The 13,515-nt window shown below is 47.7% G+C and overlaps 1 protein-coding gene across 1 annotated transcript; it reads right to left on the bottom strand.

The window, feature by feature from the left end:
* Positions 1-12,288: 12,288 nt before the first annotated feature.
* Positions 12,289-12,693, bottom strand: LOC148779813 (uncharacterized). The gene has a single exon (XM_088850612.1). The coding sequence runs from the start codon at positions 12,691-12,693 to the stop codon at positions 12,289-12,291; it is 405 nt and encodes a 134-aa protein (XP_088706738.1).
* Positions 12,694-13,515: the final 822 nt, after the last annotated feature.

The following is a 13,515-nucleotide window of genomic DNA, read 5'->3' as shown; positions in this document are numbered from 1 at the left end:
TCTTTTTTTTTTTTTTTTTTTTTGGGGGGGGGGGGGGGGGGGTGGGGTAGCTTTAGAGTCATACCCCCATGACTATAGCAAGGTTTGCTTAAAGTCCTACCCTTGGGACTGGCAGTAATGGGCGACTTTAGGTTCTTAAGCCTGCATAGGGAGACTCCTCAGGGGTTCTCACAGTGGTGCATCAATCTCCCTTGGTGAAAGGACATGTCTTGGTATGAAGTCGTGTAGGGCAAGTCAAGGGGGTAAGAGCTCTGCCTCGTCTGGGAGTGGGGAAGACTGGGTGTTTCGAATTGGCGCAGCTCGTGCCATCCTATTCCAAGCGAGCGGGGTTCTTGTGCGTGAAGTGCAAGTGTCACGCCCGCGCAATGAGCCGTGCTGCTGCCGGTGTTCTTTGTCCTTCGACGGGCATCATACACCTGCCATGGTGTCGAAGCATCGGAGGTAGAAGACTCAAAAGCATCGGTAAAGGGGCTTCGAGCCCTCACTATTCCCGAATAGGGGTGACGACATCGATGGGGTATCCTGCTCCGGGACAGAGCTTGTTTATCAATCAAGGCTATCCATCCCATAGCAATGGCACAAGTGGTGACCATTCAGCTAGTGATAAGGGCACCACGGGCACTGGCTTTCGCCAACCATTTGCCTCCGTGTCTTGGGGGCATGGGGAGGAACATCTCGTGTTGCACCTTCACGTCGAAAAGAGTAGGGAGCCAGCAAAGGTATGGCTCAGGCTCAAGAACTTCATCGTCTAGCTCTTCTTGGATTGTGACCACATGACAGGCTTTAGGTTTCTCAAAAGCCTTCTACCGTCCTCGATGGGGTGCCCCAACAATTGGTGGAATGCGCAGTAGTTGGGATCATCAATCCATTCTGCATGGTCCGACTTCTTGCTAGGTGGGACGGTCACCATGTCTTGCTCAATCAACATGCTGAGGAGGGTTGGTACCCATGCCATGTTTAAGCTGTATTGTTGATCGAGTTTCAGCTAGAACTCTTTAGTTTGTTGATAGCTGAGCGGTGGAGGTACCCTACTGTAATCCTACTTTTGGGATGGCTACTGTTGTGCCGACCCTTAAATCCGCAGTTCCAAGTCACCGGAGGTGTCAAACAATTGCAAGGGGGCTGCATTGGGTTTGGGCTGGGAAGCAGTCGTCACCGCCACACTGATCAGATTCTTGGATTGACCAACTAGGGGGTTAGTTCTGCTGCCCTAGGATTGGCCCCCTACTGAGGTTTGGGCCGAGTCTCTAAGTAGCAATCTGGAGTCTGAGGTCGACTCTAGACAGACCGACACGAAGTGGGCTATGTGCTGCTGAGGCGAGCCCGTGCCATCAAAAAGTGGTAACCTTCCCTTTTGTTACTGAACGAGGAAGGGCACTTGATCGACAGAAGGTGGATAGGGCTTTTGATACTAGAGGTTGTCTTATGTTTTTGACACCTTCTAGATGCTTCTGTTGATCATTTGCTCAACGTCCTTTTGTTTAAACATCGACGGCATGGCTTGAGGGGCCGTATTGGGCTGGACCTCAAAAGAGGGGGGAGGATTGATGGATCTTGCTGCCGGAGTCGGAGGGGGAGGATGAGTTCTTTCTTCACCCCCAAGTGGCTGTTCAGGAGGAGAATTGGTCACATGGTGGGAGGATACCGTTGGCAATGCGTCCTCAAGCTCTTTGAGCCTGTTTAAGATGTTGTTTAGAAGGCTCTCGAGGCGGGCCGTCGAGCTTTCGGGCCCTTCTCTGTTCTTGACTACCACCATGACCTCAACAGATCAGTCAGAGTTGGGTAGTTTGGAGGGAGGGGTGGCCCTGGTCCTCTTCGTGCTTCAGTTGGGAACCCTGGAGAGCAGAGGTTGGTCATGCCCTTCTGGGCACGAGCTTGCTTGAGGGCTCGAGTAAGTACGGGGTTCGTGGCGACCCAGTGGGCGGTCTATTGTCGGGCTTGGTGCTTGAAGGCCTTGGGGCCCATCTTCCTCTTCCAGCTCTTGACGGCCTTGGGGCTAAGGGTCAAGCGAAACGGGGTCACCCTCTTGTGTTCCAACAACATTAGAGTGGGCGATGCTACTGTCGTTGGGATCCTTCGTATCTTGCAGAAGGTGGAACCAGTTCCGACCGGTGAGGGCCTTCACAGCAAAAGACACTGCCTTTTGAGGGAGTGCTCGCCCCTTTCTACCACCGTGGGTTTCTTTGGATCTACATGTGTGTGCATGACCCATAACAACATCTAGGATGGGCGCGAGGCCGATACCTGGTGTGGTGAAGGGCGGGGTGCATGTGTCATCCGCTCGTTTGGCTGATGAGGCTGTCGGGCCTCCCGTATGCATGTGTGTTTACTTGGAGGACTTTCGATCATCTTGGAAGTCACGTGTCGGTCGGGGGTAAGTGTTTGGGCAGCCCCGAACAGTGGAACTATTATGCATGGCGTAGGTGGTATCTGAGCCATCAGCACCGCGTCCGGGCTCAGAGCGACCCGAAACGGTTCGAGGGGGGGAGGTAGGATGCCGCCTGCCTTGATTCATTATTATTGAGATCAGGCTGCCAGGGAATCTATAGACATAGGTGTGCGCGATGGGGTAACCATGCAGGCTAGCATGGTGATTACCAGGGGGTGGTATGTGTGCGGGGGTGTCGGTGATGGTGATGCTCCTTTGTGATGCAGGAGGCATCACCTTATGGGTACATGCAGTGACAGCAGTTCCGTCGGGACCACCCGAGTGGCGACACGGGGCGGCTGTGGGTTCCATGGCTAGAGGACTTTCTGATAGCAATAGAGTGTTTTAGTGAGGGGGTGGTATTAGATTCGCCCGTGCATTAGGTATTAAAGGGTTCCCCCTTAATGCCAAAAGAGGCGGGTCAATGTGTCTGAGGACTTGTGCCCCGAACTTCCTTAGCCGAGGGCGAGAGTCAGCATGGTCGCATAGAGGGCACGAACGGGAGGGAGGACCAAAGGGTCGAGCCTCTTCATGAGTAGCGGCGGGTATGGGGATGTAGAACTCCCCAACCCGGAGGAAAGAGGGATAAGCGGATCCCATAACATAAGTGAAAAGAGGAGAAAGAGAGATTGGTACCAGAAGACGGCTCGAGCCAATGATAGGGTGACAAATGGAGTCGCTAGTTGATGTTGGTGGGGTCCTAGTTTCCCTTCGTACAGGGATGAGGAAAACCTCTCACAAATAACCGCAGTGGTCCAGCACACGATGGACACATGGGCCCTCCTGTTTGCAGATAGGAGGCAGACGGTGAGAGAAATTTTTACGACTGGAGTGCGAATCTCTCTTACGCCGCTTGGGAGTTCATGGACACGCCCAGGCGGATGGCCCTCCTAGAGCAAGTTTGAAGCCCTCAGGCTATTTGTCAGCGTGGTTTGGACAAGATCCCTCTTCAAGTTCTCAATCTCTCCCCTCTCACTCTCTCCGTGCTATCAGGATGGGCTCCTGATGTCCCTCCTCTCTGGATGCCCTTTCAAAAGGATTTGCTAGCCGCTAAAGGGGGGTGTGGGTAAAAGCTACAGGCAAGGGCCCGCAGGTTAGCACATGTCCGTGGGCTTGTAGATGGGTGCGAACTGCCGTACAGGTAGGGTCACGCACATGGAAGTGGGAGGAAGAGAGAGAGAGAGAGAGAGAGCGAGAGAGAAGGAATGATTTAGTTCAAGAGAAGTGGAATGACCTGCGTGACCGGGATGTCTGCAGGACCACACACTCAGGGGTACCCTCCTTCTCAAAGTTTCCTCTCTCTTCCTCTCCTCTCTCCTAAATGGACTAGGGGCTCACTGAGTAAGACAAGACAAGAATAAACTTGCCTCGATTCTTTCCAGCCCTTGGGGTACGGGAGCTTCCAAATAGGGGACTTTTGGAGTGATTTTTTTGGGACGTTTTACAAATGAGATAAGCTTGCTTATATAAGGGATTCACTAAATAGGAGTGAACGCTCAAAATCCTAGGATAATTACAATTAAAGAAATTGAAAACAAATCAAAAAATTAAGCTTAAATGACCAAAATGCCCTTGTGATCTTTTACCCGAATGATGGAACCGTCCTTGCATGCAGACTTCTCCGCCATGGGAAGACCTTGGAAGCTGGTCTTGTAACTTGCTGCAACTGTTCGGATTTTTCAGCAACATACCTTCGTTCTTCTCTCGATTGCTAGCATTTTGATGCCCTTTAATCGTGTTGTGGTGGCCTTCTTCCCTAGGGTGAAAGTCCGGCTAGTTTTGTGAACTTTGTTTGCCAATGCATATTCGAGTTGTGTTGTTTTAGCTCCTGACTCTACTTGCAAGTCACTGAGGAGGGTGTTGCAGTTGTTTTGCACCAAGTTGGAGCTGATTTGGTGTAGATTTGTGCCTTTGCCTAATTTCGAAGGTTTTCGAAGAAAGGGATTCTCGCAACTGACTGAATTTTCTTCTTTGGTGACTTGAGAACTTGCATCCATTGAACAAGGGATTTAATGCAAGAGTTATACTAGAATGTAGCTTTACGTGAGGTGGTTCTTTCGAACTCATCATCGTGTTAATCCATAGCTTGGATTTTGAGCTATGCTTTATCGAATTCGGAGCCTGTTAAACCCTTTTTTTTCTTAGTTTCTTCGGTCGCCTTTCTTCTCAGAGAAATAGGGGTTCCCGATCATTCCACAGCGTGCCCCATAGGTCAAAATGATGGGCCTGGTGTGATCTAGAACATGTCAACTTTTGAGCTCTGTCTGGTTTAAGAGGAAGGCATCGTGGGTTGGAGAAGTTGTTATAAAAAAACATCGTAGCAGTCCCCATTTTCGAGACTAGTTTGGTGAAGCCGCATCACGCCAGTGTAAAACTCATAAGTTTTGAGGCCGCATGAGCATAGACCCTTCTAGAGGGGTTCGATTGAGCCTAGATTTGGTCCTTGGGGGTATTTTTTGAGCACAATAGCGATGGTCTGGTGCCTTGTTGCAGCCACTATCATAGGGCTAAAGTGAAGGGTCCTTCTTTGGTGCAAGGGAACCTCACCTAGGTCACTAGGCTGGAGGCTTCATTTTTTTAGCACAATCCTAGCCTGAGTGTGTTTCGTGAACCCTCAAGACCAGAATATGACCGATTCTCTCCTTACTCGCATGGGGTCATGGAAGTACATTAAAAATGACGTTCAACATTAGCGTAACCCTACCTCCCTACGGCCTGTGTCGACACCTGCTCACAACAAGGAGGGGATGAAAATTTTGCACATCCCTACTGCCCTACCTAAAACTGAAACAACACCGATAAAAGAGCCAGTTGCTGGCCCAAAAATTTTATAAATCGCGACCTCTTTGAAAGAAGGGAGCAACACTCTCGCCCTTCATCTTGCTGCCCCACAGATCGCTTCAAGATGCTCCAGATACTTAGGGTGTTGCACAGCGAAAGGACCAAGAGCGACCTGAAGCGTCCCTCTACGTTAGAACGAGAGTGTCTAGGCAAGACTCTCTAGATCCCCAAGAACTTGTCCCTCACTGTTGTGGGAAAGGAAGGAGAAGAAGTCAAACTCACATCCCAGTCCTGTCACACGTTGGACTCTCAGAAGATGTCGGACCTACCGACCACCTGGTCGAAAGGTTGGCTTGATAGCTCGGAGACAAGTGATAGGTTAGTCTCCCTTGACCACTCGCCTATAGACAGTCCCCTTCAACTGCACGTACTCGCATGGCAAAAATTAGTATCTACAGCGAAGGAACAGGATTTGAGTATGCTTGACCAAGCAGAGGTAATGAGAAAAGAAAGGACTAAAATGGAGGGAGGCGCCGCCAGAAACCCACTTGCGCTCCATTACCAGGGTTTGTCTAGGACACCTGTAAGACATCTAGTCGAATGGGCACCCTCGCTAGAAGCCGCAATCATGCCTAGGTGGGACTTATACTGCCCAAGGCTCACCAGATCATGAGAAAGATGGACTATGAGCAATCCAACAATGAGGGCCTTGGTTAGGTGCCTCGATCTCGCCCTTCAGGTCGGGATGACCTGGTGGTGTGGCTCTTGGTAGAGCCGAAAACCTGGATCACTTTCTCGGGAACCACGTAAAGAGGACGCAGGCTGAAATACCAACCGGTGAGAGAGGAGTTTGGTCGTGAGGCGGGACTTACCTCATGTGGGTCCATGACACACTCGGGCTGCTCACATGGGTGCCCTCTTAGATCACGAACCCCCTGGCTCAAAGCCGACTCAAAATCACCTCCCTTAACATGTTTCTTCCTTCCTGCGATCACACACACACATTAGAGACACAAACAAGTGGATCAGAAGACCCCACCTTGTCTTTGGGTTTGTGTACATTCAAAAGGAAAATGGGAGAATAGTGTCATTGTTTCCGTGTCAATTGGACAACCTTTTCGGCGTCTTCTTAACAGGGGACTCACGAAATTCTCTTTTATAGAGAATTAGAGAAAGGAGGTAAGATGGAGAGAATGATAGAGGAAAAAGAGAGAAAGAACAGAGAGAGAAAAGAGGAACGAAGACTAGTTTGGCTTTCACCTATTCTTCAGAGAAGAGGGAAAAAAAGTAAAAGATTTAGAGAGAGAATAGAGAGGTGAAGGCTAGGTTGGTTTTCACTTAGCTCTTCAGAGCTAAAATGTATTTTTAGAAACGGAAGAAAAGAAGGACGAAGGTTGTTTGGTTTTCACCTAGATCTTCAGAGAAAAAGAGAAGAAAGAAAGTGAGGGCTAGTCTGCTTTTCACCTAGTCCCTCAGAGAGAGAGAGAAGAGAGAAGAATGAAAGAGAAGATAAAAAGAGGAGAAAGAGAGAGGGCTGAAGGCTAGCTTGGCTTTCGCTAGACCTTCCAAAACAGAGGAGGCGATAGTGAAATAAAATAGAGCGAAATAAGAGAGAGTGGAAGAGAGAGAAAGAGAAAAAGAAAGAATGAAGAGAGAGAAGAAGAGAGGTTCAAAAGAGAAGAGAAGAGATAAGAAAAGAAGAGAGGTTGTGCACGACGGGTTCACCCTACCATCCCAGGGGAAAAAGAGAGAAGAAGAGAGAAGAGGAGAGAGGTTGGGCACGGTGGGTTCACGCTACCATCTAAAGGGGAAGAAAGAGAAGAAGAGAGAAGAGGAGAGAGGTTGGGCACGACGGGTTCATCTTGCCATCCCAGAGTGAGAAAAGAAAAAAGAAGAGGAGAAGGATGGGCATGGAGGGATAAACCCTGCAGTCCCAGAGTAAGAGAAGAAAAGAGAAGAGGAGAAAGGTTGGGCACGGTAGGGCCAACCCTGCCATACTTGAGTGAGAGAAGAAAAGAGAAGAGGAGGAAGGTTGAGCACGGTGGGGTCAACCCAGTCGTCTCAGAGTGATAGAAGAAAAGTTTGAGATGGCAGCACTGTATGCTATCTCGGAGTAAGATGGGCTGAGTTAGGGATGACCGTACTGTTTGCCATCCTAGTGAGATGAGAGGGAGAATTTGGGTTTGGGACGGAGGGCTGATCTTGGCGTCCTGAAGAGGAGAGAGAAAGAAGAGAAAGAAAGAAGGAAAGAAGAAGAAAGAGAAAGGAAAGAAGAGGAGAGAGAAATGAAAGAAGAGGAGAGAGAAAAGAAAGAAGAAAAGAGAGAAAAGAAAGAAGAGGACAGAGAAATGAAAGAAGAAGAGAGAGGAAAAAGAGAGGAGAGAGAAACAAGGGGAGAGAGAAAGAAGGGAGGAGAGAGGAGATTACCTCAATAGGGCCCAGTGGTACCAGCTAAAGTTTTATCTCTCCTCTCTTTCTCTCTTCAAGGAAAGCAAAACGTGACCCAAAGTTGAACTGAAGATAAGAATTTTATTGATCGAAAAGTGGCTCCTTTACATGTGTTCATCACGTGTATTTATAGAATTTCAATCCAAACATGGGTGGATGCCCAATTTCCACACTAATTGACTGAAAATAACATTGAAATGAATTAATTAAAAATAAGAAAATAGGGGAAAAATGATGATTTTACCCCTCACCCACAATTCCAAAAATTTTGAATTGGTCCCTCTATGGCCATGCAACTCTTATAATCTTTCGTGGCCGCGTTGGGGTCTTTTCGGCATCTGTCCAACAAAAGGTTTATTGCTTTCTTGATAGGCTCGAGGAGACGGTCATTTTGATACACATTTCGAGCAATGGATCAGGTTTTTAGGCCACGATCTTGAGGTGTGAAAATTACGAGAAACGTGAGATCTTTGGTTCAAGATCATGCCCGTTTTTCATTGTTTTCCACGATTTCTTCACTGTATTTCGATGAACATGCCGTTGTGAGAATTTGGAAATGAACATGGCTCGATTTGGTGCCTGAACAACCGTTTTCCAAATTAGGTATTTTGGCCAAAATTTGCTCTCCTATGGTTGAAAAGTGCAGAAATTTTATCCTTGTTGTGCAGCGAATCCAACCATCCATCACGTGTGAGGTTCGGCTCAAATGAAGCCTCTGACCTCATGCGCGTAAGGAGCCCTTTTTCTAGCCGATCCGACGTGCGAGCATCGTGATGTGGTTGCTCAATCAAGGCGCTTACTTCTTGAAAATTCTACAATCTTGCTTCGAATCACAATCTTCTCTCTAGGTTTTCTCTTGGCTCGGGCCATGCTGTGGGGAGTGCCATATATCAATTTAATTGGGTCGATGAGACGAACATGCTCCCAAAATTTGAGCTCATTTTGACCTAGGACGAGGGAGATACGAGTGTCCAAAGTTGAGCCCTAAATTAAAATGCTAAGTTGCCATTAATGGAAACTGGTTCACAAAGGGTACACCATAATAGTGTGTGACCTACTAATTTTAGGTAATTTAGTTATAACTTAGTCTAGAAATGTTTGATCAAGCCAAAACATGGTACCTGGAGGTCTGCAAATGTTCTAGATCCAATGGCGGTGGTCCCATGATTGTTTGATACTTCAGTGATAAGGCTATAGTTATAAGATCCATTTCTAGGGCGTTAGAGGTCGATTTTCCAAAACTGTTTTTGCATCTGCAATGCCTTAACGTCATCGAATCATGATGAAACTTTGCAAGTGTTCTTATGATACCCTTGGCCACATTTTTTATCATTTTTTGGTCATTTTGGGACTATCAAAAATTTCACTTCTGAATCAAGGTTTATTAATCGATGCTTCTGTGATCCGCAGACATTTTGGTACTTGCAGGCCTAGGTCGCAAAATGCTCTCTCCTTATTTCCATCAGAGATACAAGTGTTGAAAAGTACCCTCAAACAACTTGCCTCGTCGAATGTTGTGCTTTGAGAGAAGCGAGAAGGACAACATTCGAAATCAAAACTGGTCATTCGGCCTTAAAAAGGAAACTTCTTGGCCACCAGATCAACATGACCGCCGAAAGGGTACTCTTGCGTAGCTGCTTCTCGGAGGGGTGACCAATGTGCTCTGACGTTTGCCTACCTTTTTCAAGGGCATGTAGACCCAGACACAGAGACTTTAGGGGGGAGAAGAGACTTGAGCTACTGGTGGGGAATCCCTTTGAGAAGGCCCATCATCCATGTCAGGAGCATTTGTTTTTGGTTTCAACAGCTGAGGGCCTTGCTTAAGGGCTTGTAGACCCAGTCGGTCAGAATCCAGGCTTGGCAGGCAGTCGGAGCCTTGCTTAACGGCTTTCTTCAAAATCAGTCATATTTTTGTGTCTTCTAGATGGGGACCCCTCATGAAAGGCCCATCATCCACGTCAAATGATTGGCTTTGAATAAACAGTCAAGGAGCCCTTGGTGGGTGTTGTTTGATGTTATACCAAGTTTGCTTTGAGAAGCAGGGTACTTCTTTGGGCCCATCCTGCTGGGTCCAGTTGGGGGCTTTTTGTTGACTGTCCCGAAAATTTCAAGCCTTCGGTCAGGGAGGGGTTTTGTGAGGCGGCCTCTTTGGGGTGTGGATCACTGCACCTAGTTAGGGGTGTTTGGTGGCTAGCCTGTAATGTCGAGATTGAAATAGAAACCAGGAACCTTGAGGAGGCTTCACCTTGTTGGAAAGTTTTGAATTGGTTTGACAATTTCTTGCCTTTGGGAGCCTCTTTGGCATGTCGTCACGGATTTCTTGTTTTTGTTTGACTTCTTGATAATGGGGTCCTTTAACATGGAACCCTGAGTTGCCGTCTTAGCAATTCTTCCGACTTCTGGGTCCTTTAAGGAACAGAATCAGACTGTTGGATTTTCTTGAAGCTCTTTCTTTTTGGGTCTCAGTAGCAGGGTATTCTGGTAGTGAGGATTTTTCTTGAAGTGCCGACTGAAGCCACTTATGGAGGCAAGCGTTGTATCAATCTACTTATTGGTCCGTGTACCATTTCGGGTTTTCACTTGGACAGGGGGAAGCGATACCGTAAAGACGGTTTTCAATAACCTCCTTTTTATTAGGCTCTTTTACCCATGACCCCACGGTCATGTCCATCCTTTTCCATTCTTGCTCACGGTGCCCTGCCGGGTTTTCACCATGCTAGCTTTTTATTTATGGAACGCTCTTACTCATTGTTTCATGATCATGCCCGTCCGGCATTTTTATTCATGGTGCCCTTCCGGGTTTCCACCATGCCCATGTTTTGTAGGGGTGTGTTTAAGGTCATGCCTTTGGGACCTGGGCTATGATTTAAGGTCCTATAGTGTTCATCGTTGTCCGAAGTAGTTTAACATCATGCGGTTAGGAAGTGTGCTACAGTTTAAGGTCATATAACTTTGACCGTGGTTATGCAGTTTAAAGTCTTGCAGCACGGACCAGAATGGCAATGGATGATGGTCTGTGGAGGCCATAGACTGAGTATGATGGTGGGTTGACTCACTTGGGGGAGATGGCACGAGACTCTCTATGCATGATGAGTGGTGTTTGTATGGAGGATGAATAATGGGTGACCCACTAGCTGAGGGTGAGTATGGATGATGGAATGGCTCACTGTGGTTTCGTGAGCGTGAGTATGACTAACTTGGGAATGTTGTGAATTTATGAAGGCAATGGGGAAAAACTCACTAGGGAGGAAGTGAAGGTTGTATTTAAATGCACGCGCGAAAGGGCTGGCTCGGGGAGGCATGCATGGAAGGGCATGTAGAAGGCGTGCATGTAGCCGAGGGGTAACACGTGTGTGGAGGCATGTTTAAGGTCATGCCACCGGGACCTGGGCTACGATTTGAGGTCGTATAGCTCGGACCATTGCATGAAGCAGTTTATCGTCATAAGGCCAGGACGTGCGCTACAGTTTAGGGTCATGCAACTAGACCGTGGTTCAAAGTAGTTTATCCTCATGCGGTCAGGACGTGTGCTACAATTTAGGGTCGTGCAACTGGACCGTTGTGCGAAGCAATTTAACATCATGCGACCAGGACGTGTGTTATAGTTTAAGGTCATGTAATTGGACCATTGCGCGAAGCAGTTTAACGTCATGCGGCTAAGACATACATTACAGTTTAAGGTCGTGTAAGTAGACTGCTGCACGAAGTAGTTTAACATCATGTGGCCAGGAAGTGCATTACAGCTTAAGGTCGTATAACTTAGACTGTTGGTTCATGTGATAAAGGTGCCCCAATGAGAGGTGGTGAGTGTAATTCGACTCACTAATGAATGTGAAGTGAATAAGACTCCATGGGGAATAAGTCTGTGGATGATGGTCTGACTCACTAGGAATGAAATGGCCGAGACCATTTATCCAAATGATGAGCTGACTTAGCGAGGGATGGCATGTGTAAGTGGACGCAGTAGGGATTAGGGAACAAGTGTAAGTCCCTGGTAATTAAAATGGGTTCACTCATGTGATGGGGGATATGAGTGTGACTTCATGGGGTGAAAGTTTGGGATGACAGACTCAGTGGGGTATGAGTGAGACTTCACCAAGGAAGACGAAGGGTCCACTTAGGGCTTTACTGGGGATGGAATACCATGAAGGGTTCATGAAGGGATTTGAGCCACCTAGGAGGTGGAGAACTGGTGCTTGGCAACGTGTGAATGCTCTCATGGTAAACAACAACTAGGGTTCACCTCAGAGATGGACGCTTGCGTGTATGACGGCTGAGTGGGAGTGTTGAGTGCACACGACGACCTGAGTGAGTGCGTACGACAATCTAGAGAAAGTGAATACGCACGATGATTGAACGCACACGGAGGCATGTAAAGATAGGAAGCAGCTTATAGTCATGCAAACTCACTGTATGTCACGCAGTTTAACATCTTGGTGCAAGGACGTGAGGTCATGTTTAAGGTCGTGCCTCCGAGACCGTAAGTCATGGGTAGTCCCTTTTCAGATAATGCCCGTTGATAGGAGGCATTGCCTCCTCTCCATTAGGATGGGCCAATATGTAACCTCCATTTGAAGAAACCTTCTTGATTATGAAAGGGCCTTCCACTTTGCTTCAAACTTCCCCTTGCGTCACCCATGCATAACAATCGGCCGTTTTATTTCTAGGACCAAGTCACTACGAGTGAATGAGCGGACTTTGACTGACTTGTCAAAATCCTTTTTCATCCTCCCCTGATGGAGTTCAAGGTTCTGTTGGGCTTCAAATCTCTTCTCATCAAGTGCATCAAATTCTTGGTAGCCAAGCTTAACCTGTTCGTCTTCGTCATACCCTGATGTATGGCGACGGGAAGTAAAGGAAGTTACCGCCTCACTCTCATAAACTAATGAATAAGGAGTAGAGTTCGTGGCACTCCGGGTGGTAGTGCGATAAGCCCATAAGGCCTCAGGAAGCTTCTCATGGCAAATTTTCCTCGTCTTTGACACTGATTTTCTCAGAACTGCTAAGGATCTTTTTGAAGGCTTTAGCCAAACCATTTTCCCTAGGGTGGTACATAGTAGAGTACTTCTATTTGAAGCCAAATTGGTTAACCAAGCAGTCGATGTTCTGGCTTATGAATTGGGAACCATTATCTGATGTGATCCGGTCGGCCACACCGAATCAGTAAATGATGTGATGTTGCACAAAGTTAGCCACTGATGTCCCGGGGACATGTGTGAGGGGGATCACCTCAGCTCATTTAGAGAAATAATCTGTAGCAGTTAAGATGAAGGTTTGGCCCCATGCCAAAGGAGGGTCGACGGGTCCAACAAGATCCATGGCCCATTGTGAGAAGGGCCATGAAATCACTATAAGATGCAGATGCTCTTGGTGGCTGGTGAATGAGGTTCGAGTGCATTTGACACACTTGGCATATTTTGGCGTATGCCAACGAGTCTACGGCCATCCACTCATAGAGCTTGGGGCCAAACTGGTGAAATCACTGATCTCGGCATGCACTTCTTCTAGTACTTGCCTCGCCCCTTTTGTGTCGACGCATCAGAGTAGGATGTCGTCGAAGGATCGTCGGAAGAGAGCATCACCTTAGAGAAGAGTGTACTTGGTGGACATTCTTCATATATTATTGTGCCCAATGCGATCGTCCGGTTGCTGATCGTGTTTAATAAAGTTGATTATAGGTTCCTTCCAATCCTCAATTTTCTAAATCTTGGTGCATATCGGATCAAATATCTCCACCTCTTGTTTCTCGGATTCATGGCCTTGCACCAGCGTTGGCCCTCTTTCATCTTCTAGGGCATCCTTGGCAGCGAGGAGTGCCCTGAATGGGTAATGAGGGCATTCTAGGAAAAGAATCCTCT

This window comes from Amborella trichopoda, chromosome 11 (genome assembly GCF_054954075.1).
Source record: "Amborella trichopoda isolate Santa Cruz 75 chromosome 11, AtrichopodaSantaCruz75HAP2 v2.0, whole genome shotgun sequence".
NCBI classification, from domain to species: Eukaryota; Viridiplantae; Streptophyta; class Magnoliopsida; order Amborellales; family Amborellaceae; genus Amborella; species Amborella trichopoda.
The sequence above is the reverse complement of the archived record's forward strand: the minus strand, read 5'-3'. Positions and strand labels throughout refer to the sequence as shown.

Excerpts from the sequence above, each read along its gene's own strand:
- LOC148779813 (XM_088850612.1), bottom strand. The coding sequence starts at position 12,693 with ATGGTTTGGCTAAAGCCTTCAAAAAGATCCTTAGCAGTTCTGAGAAAA.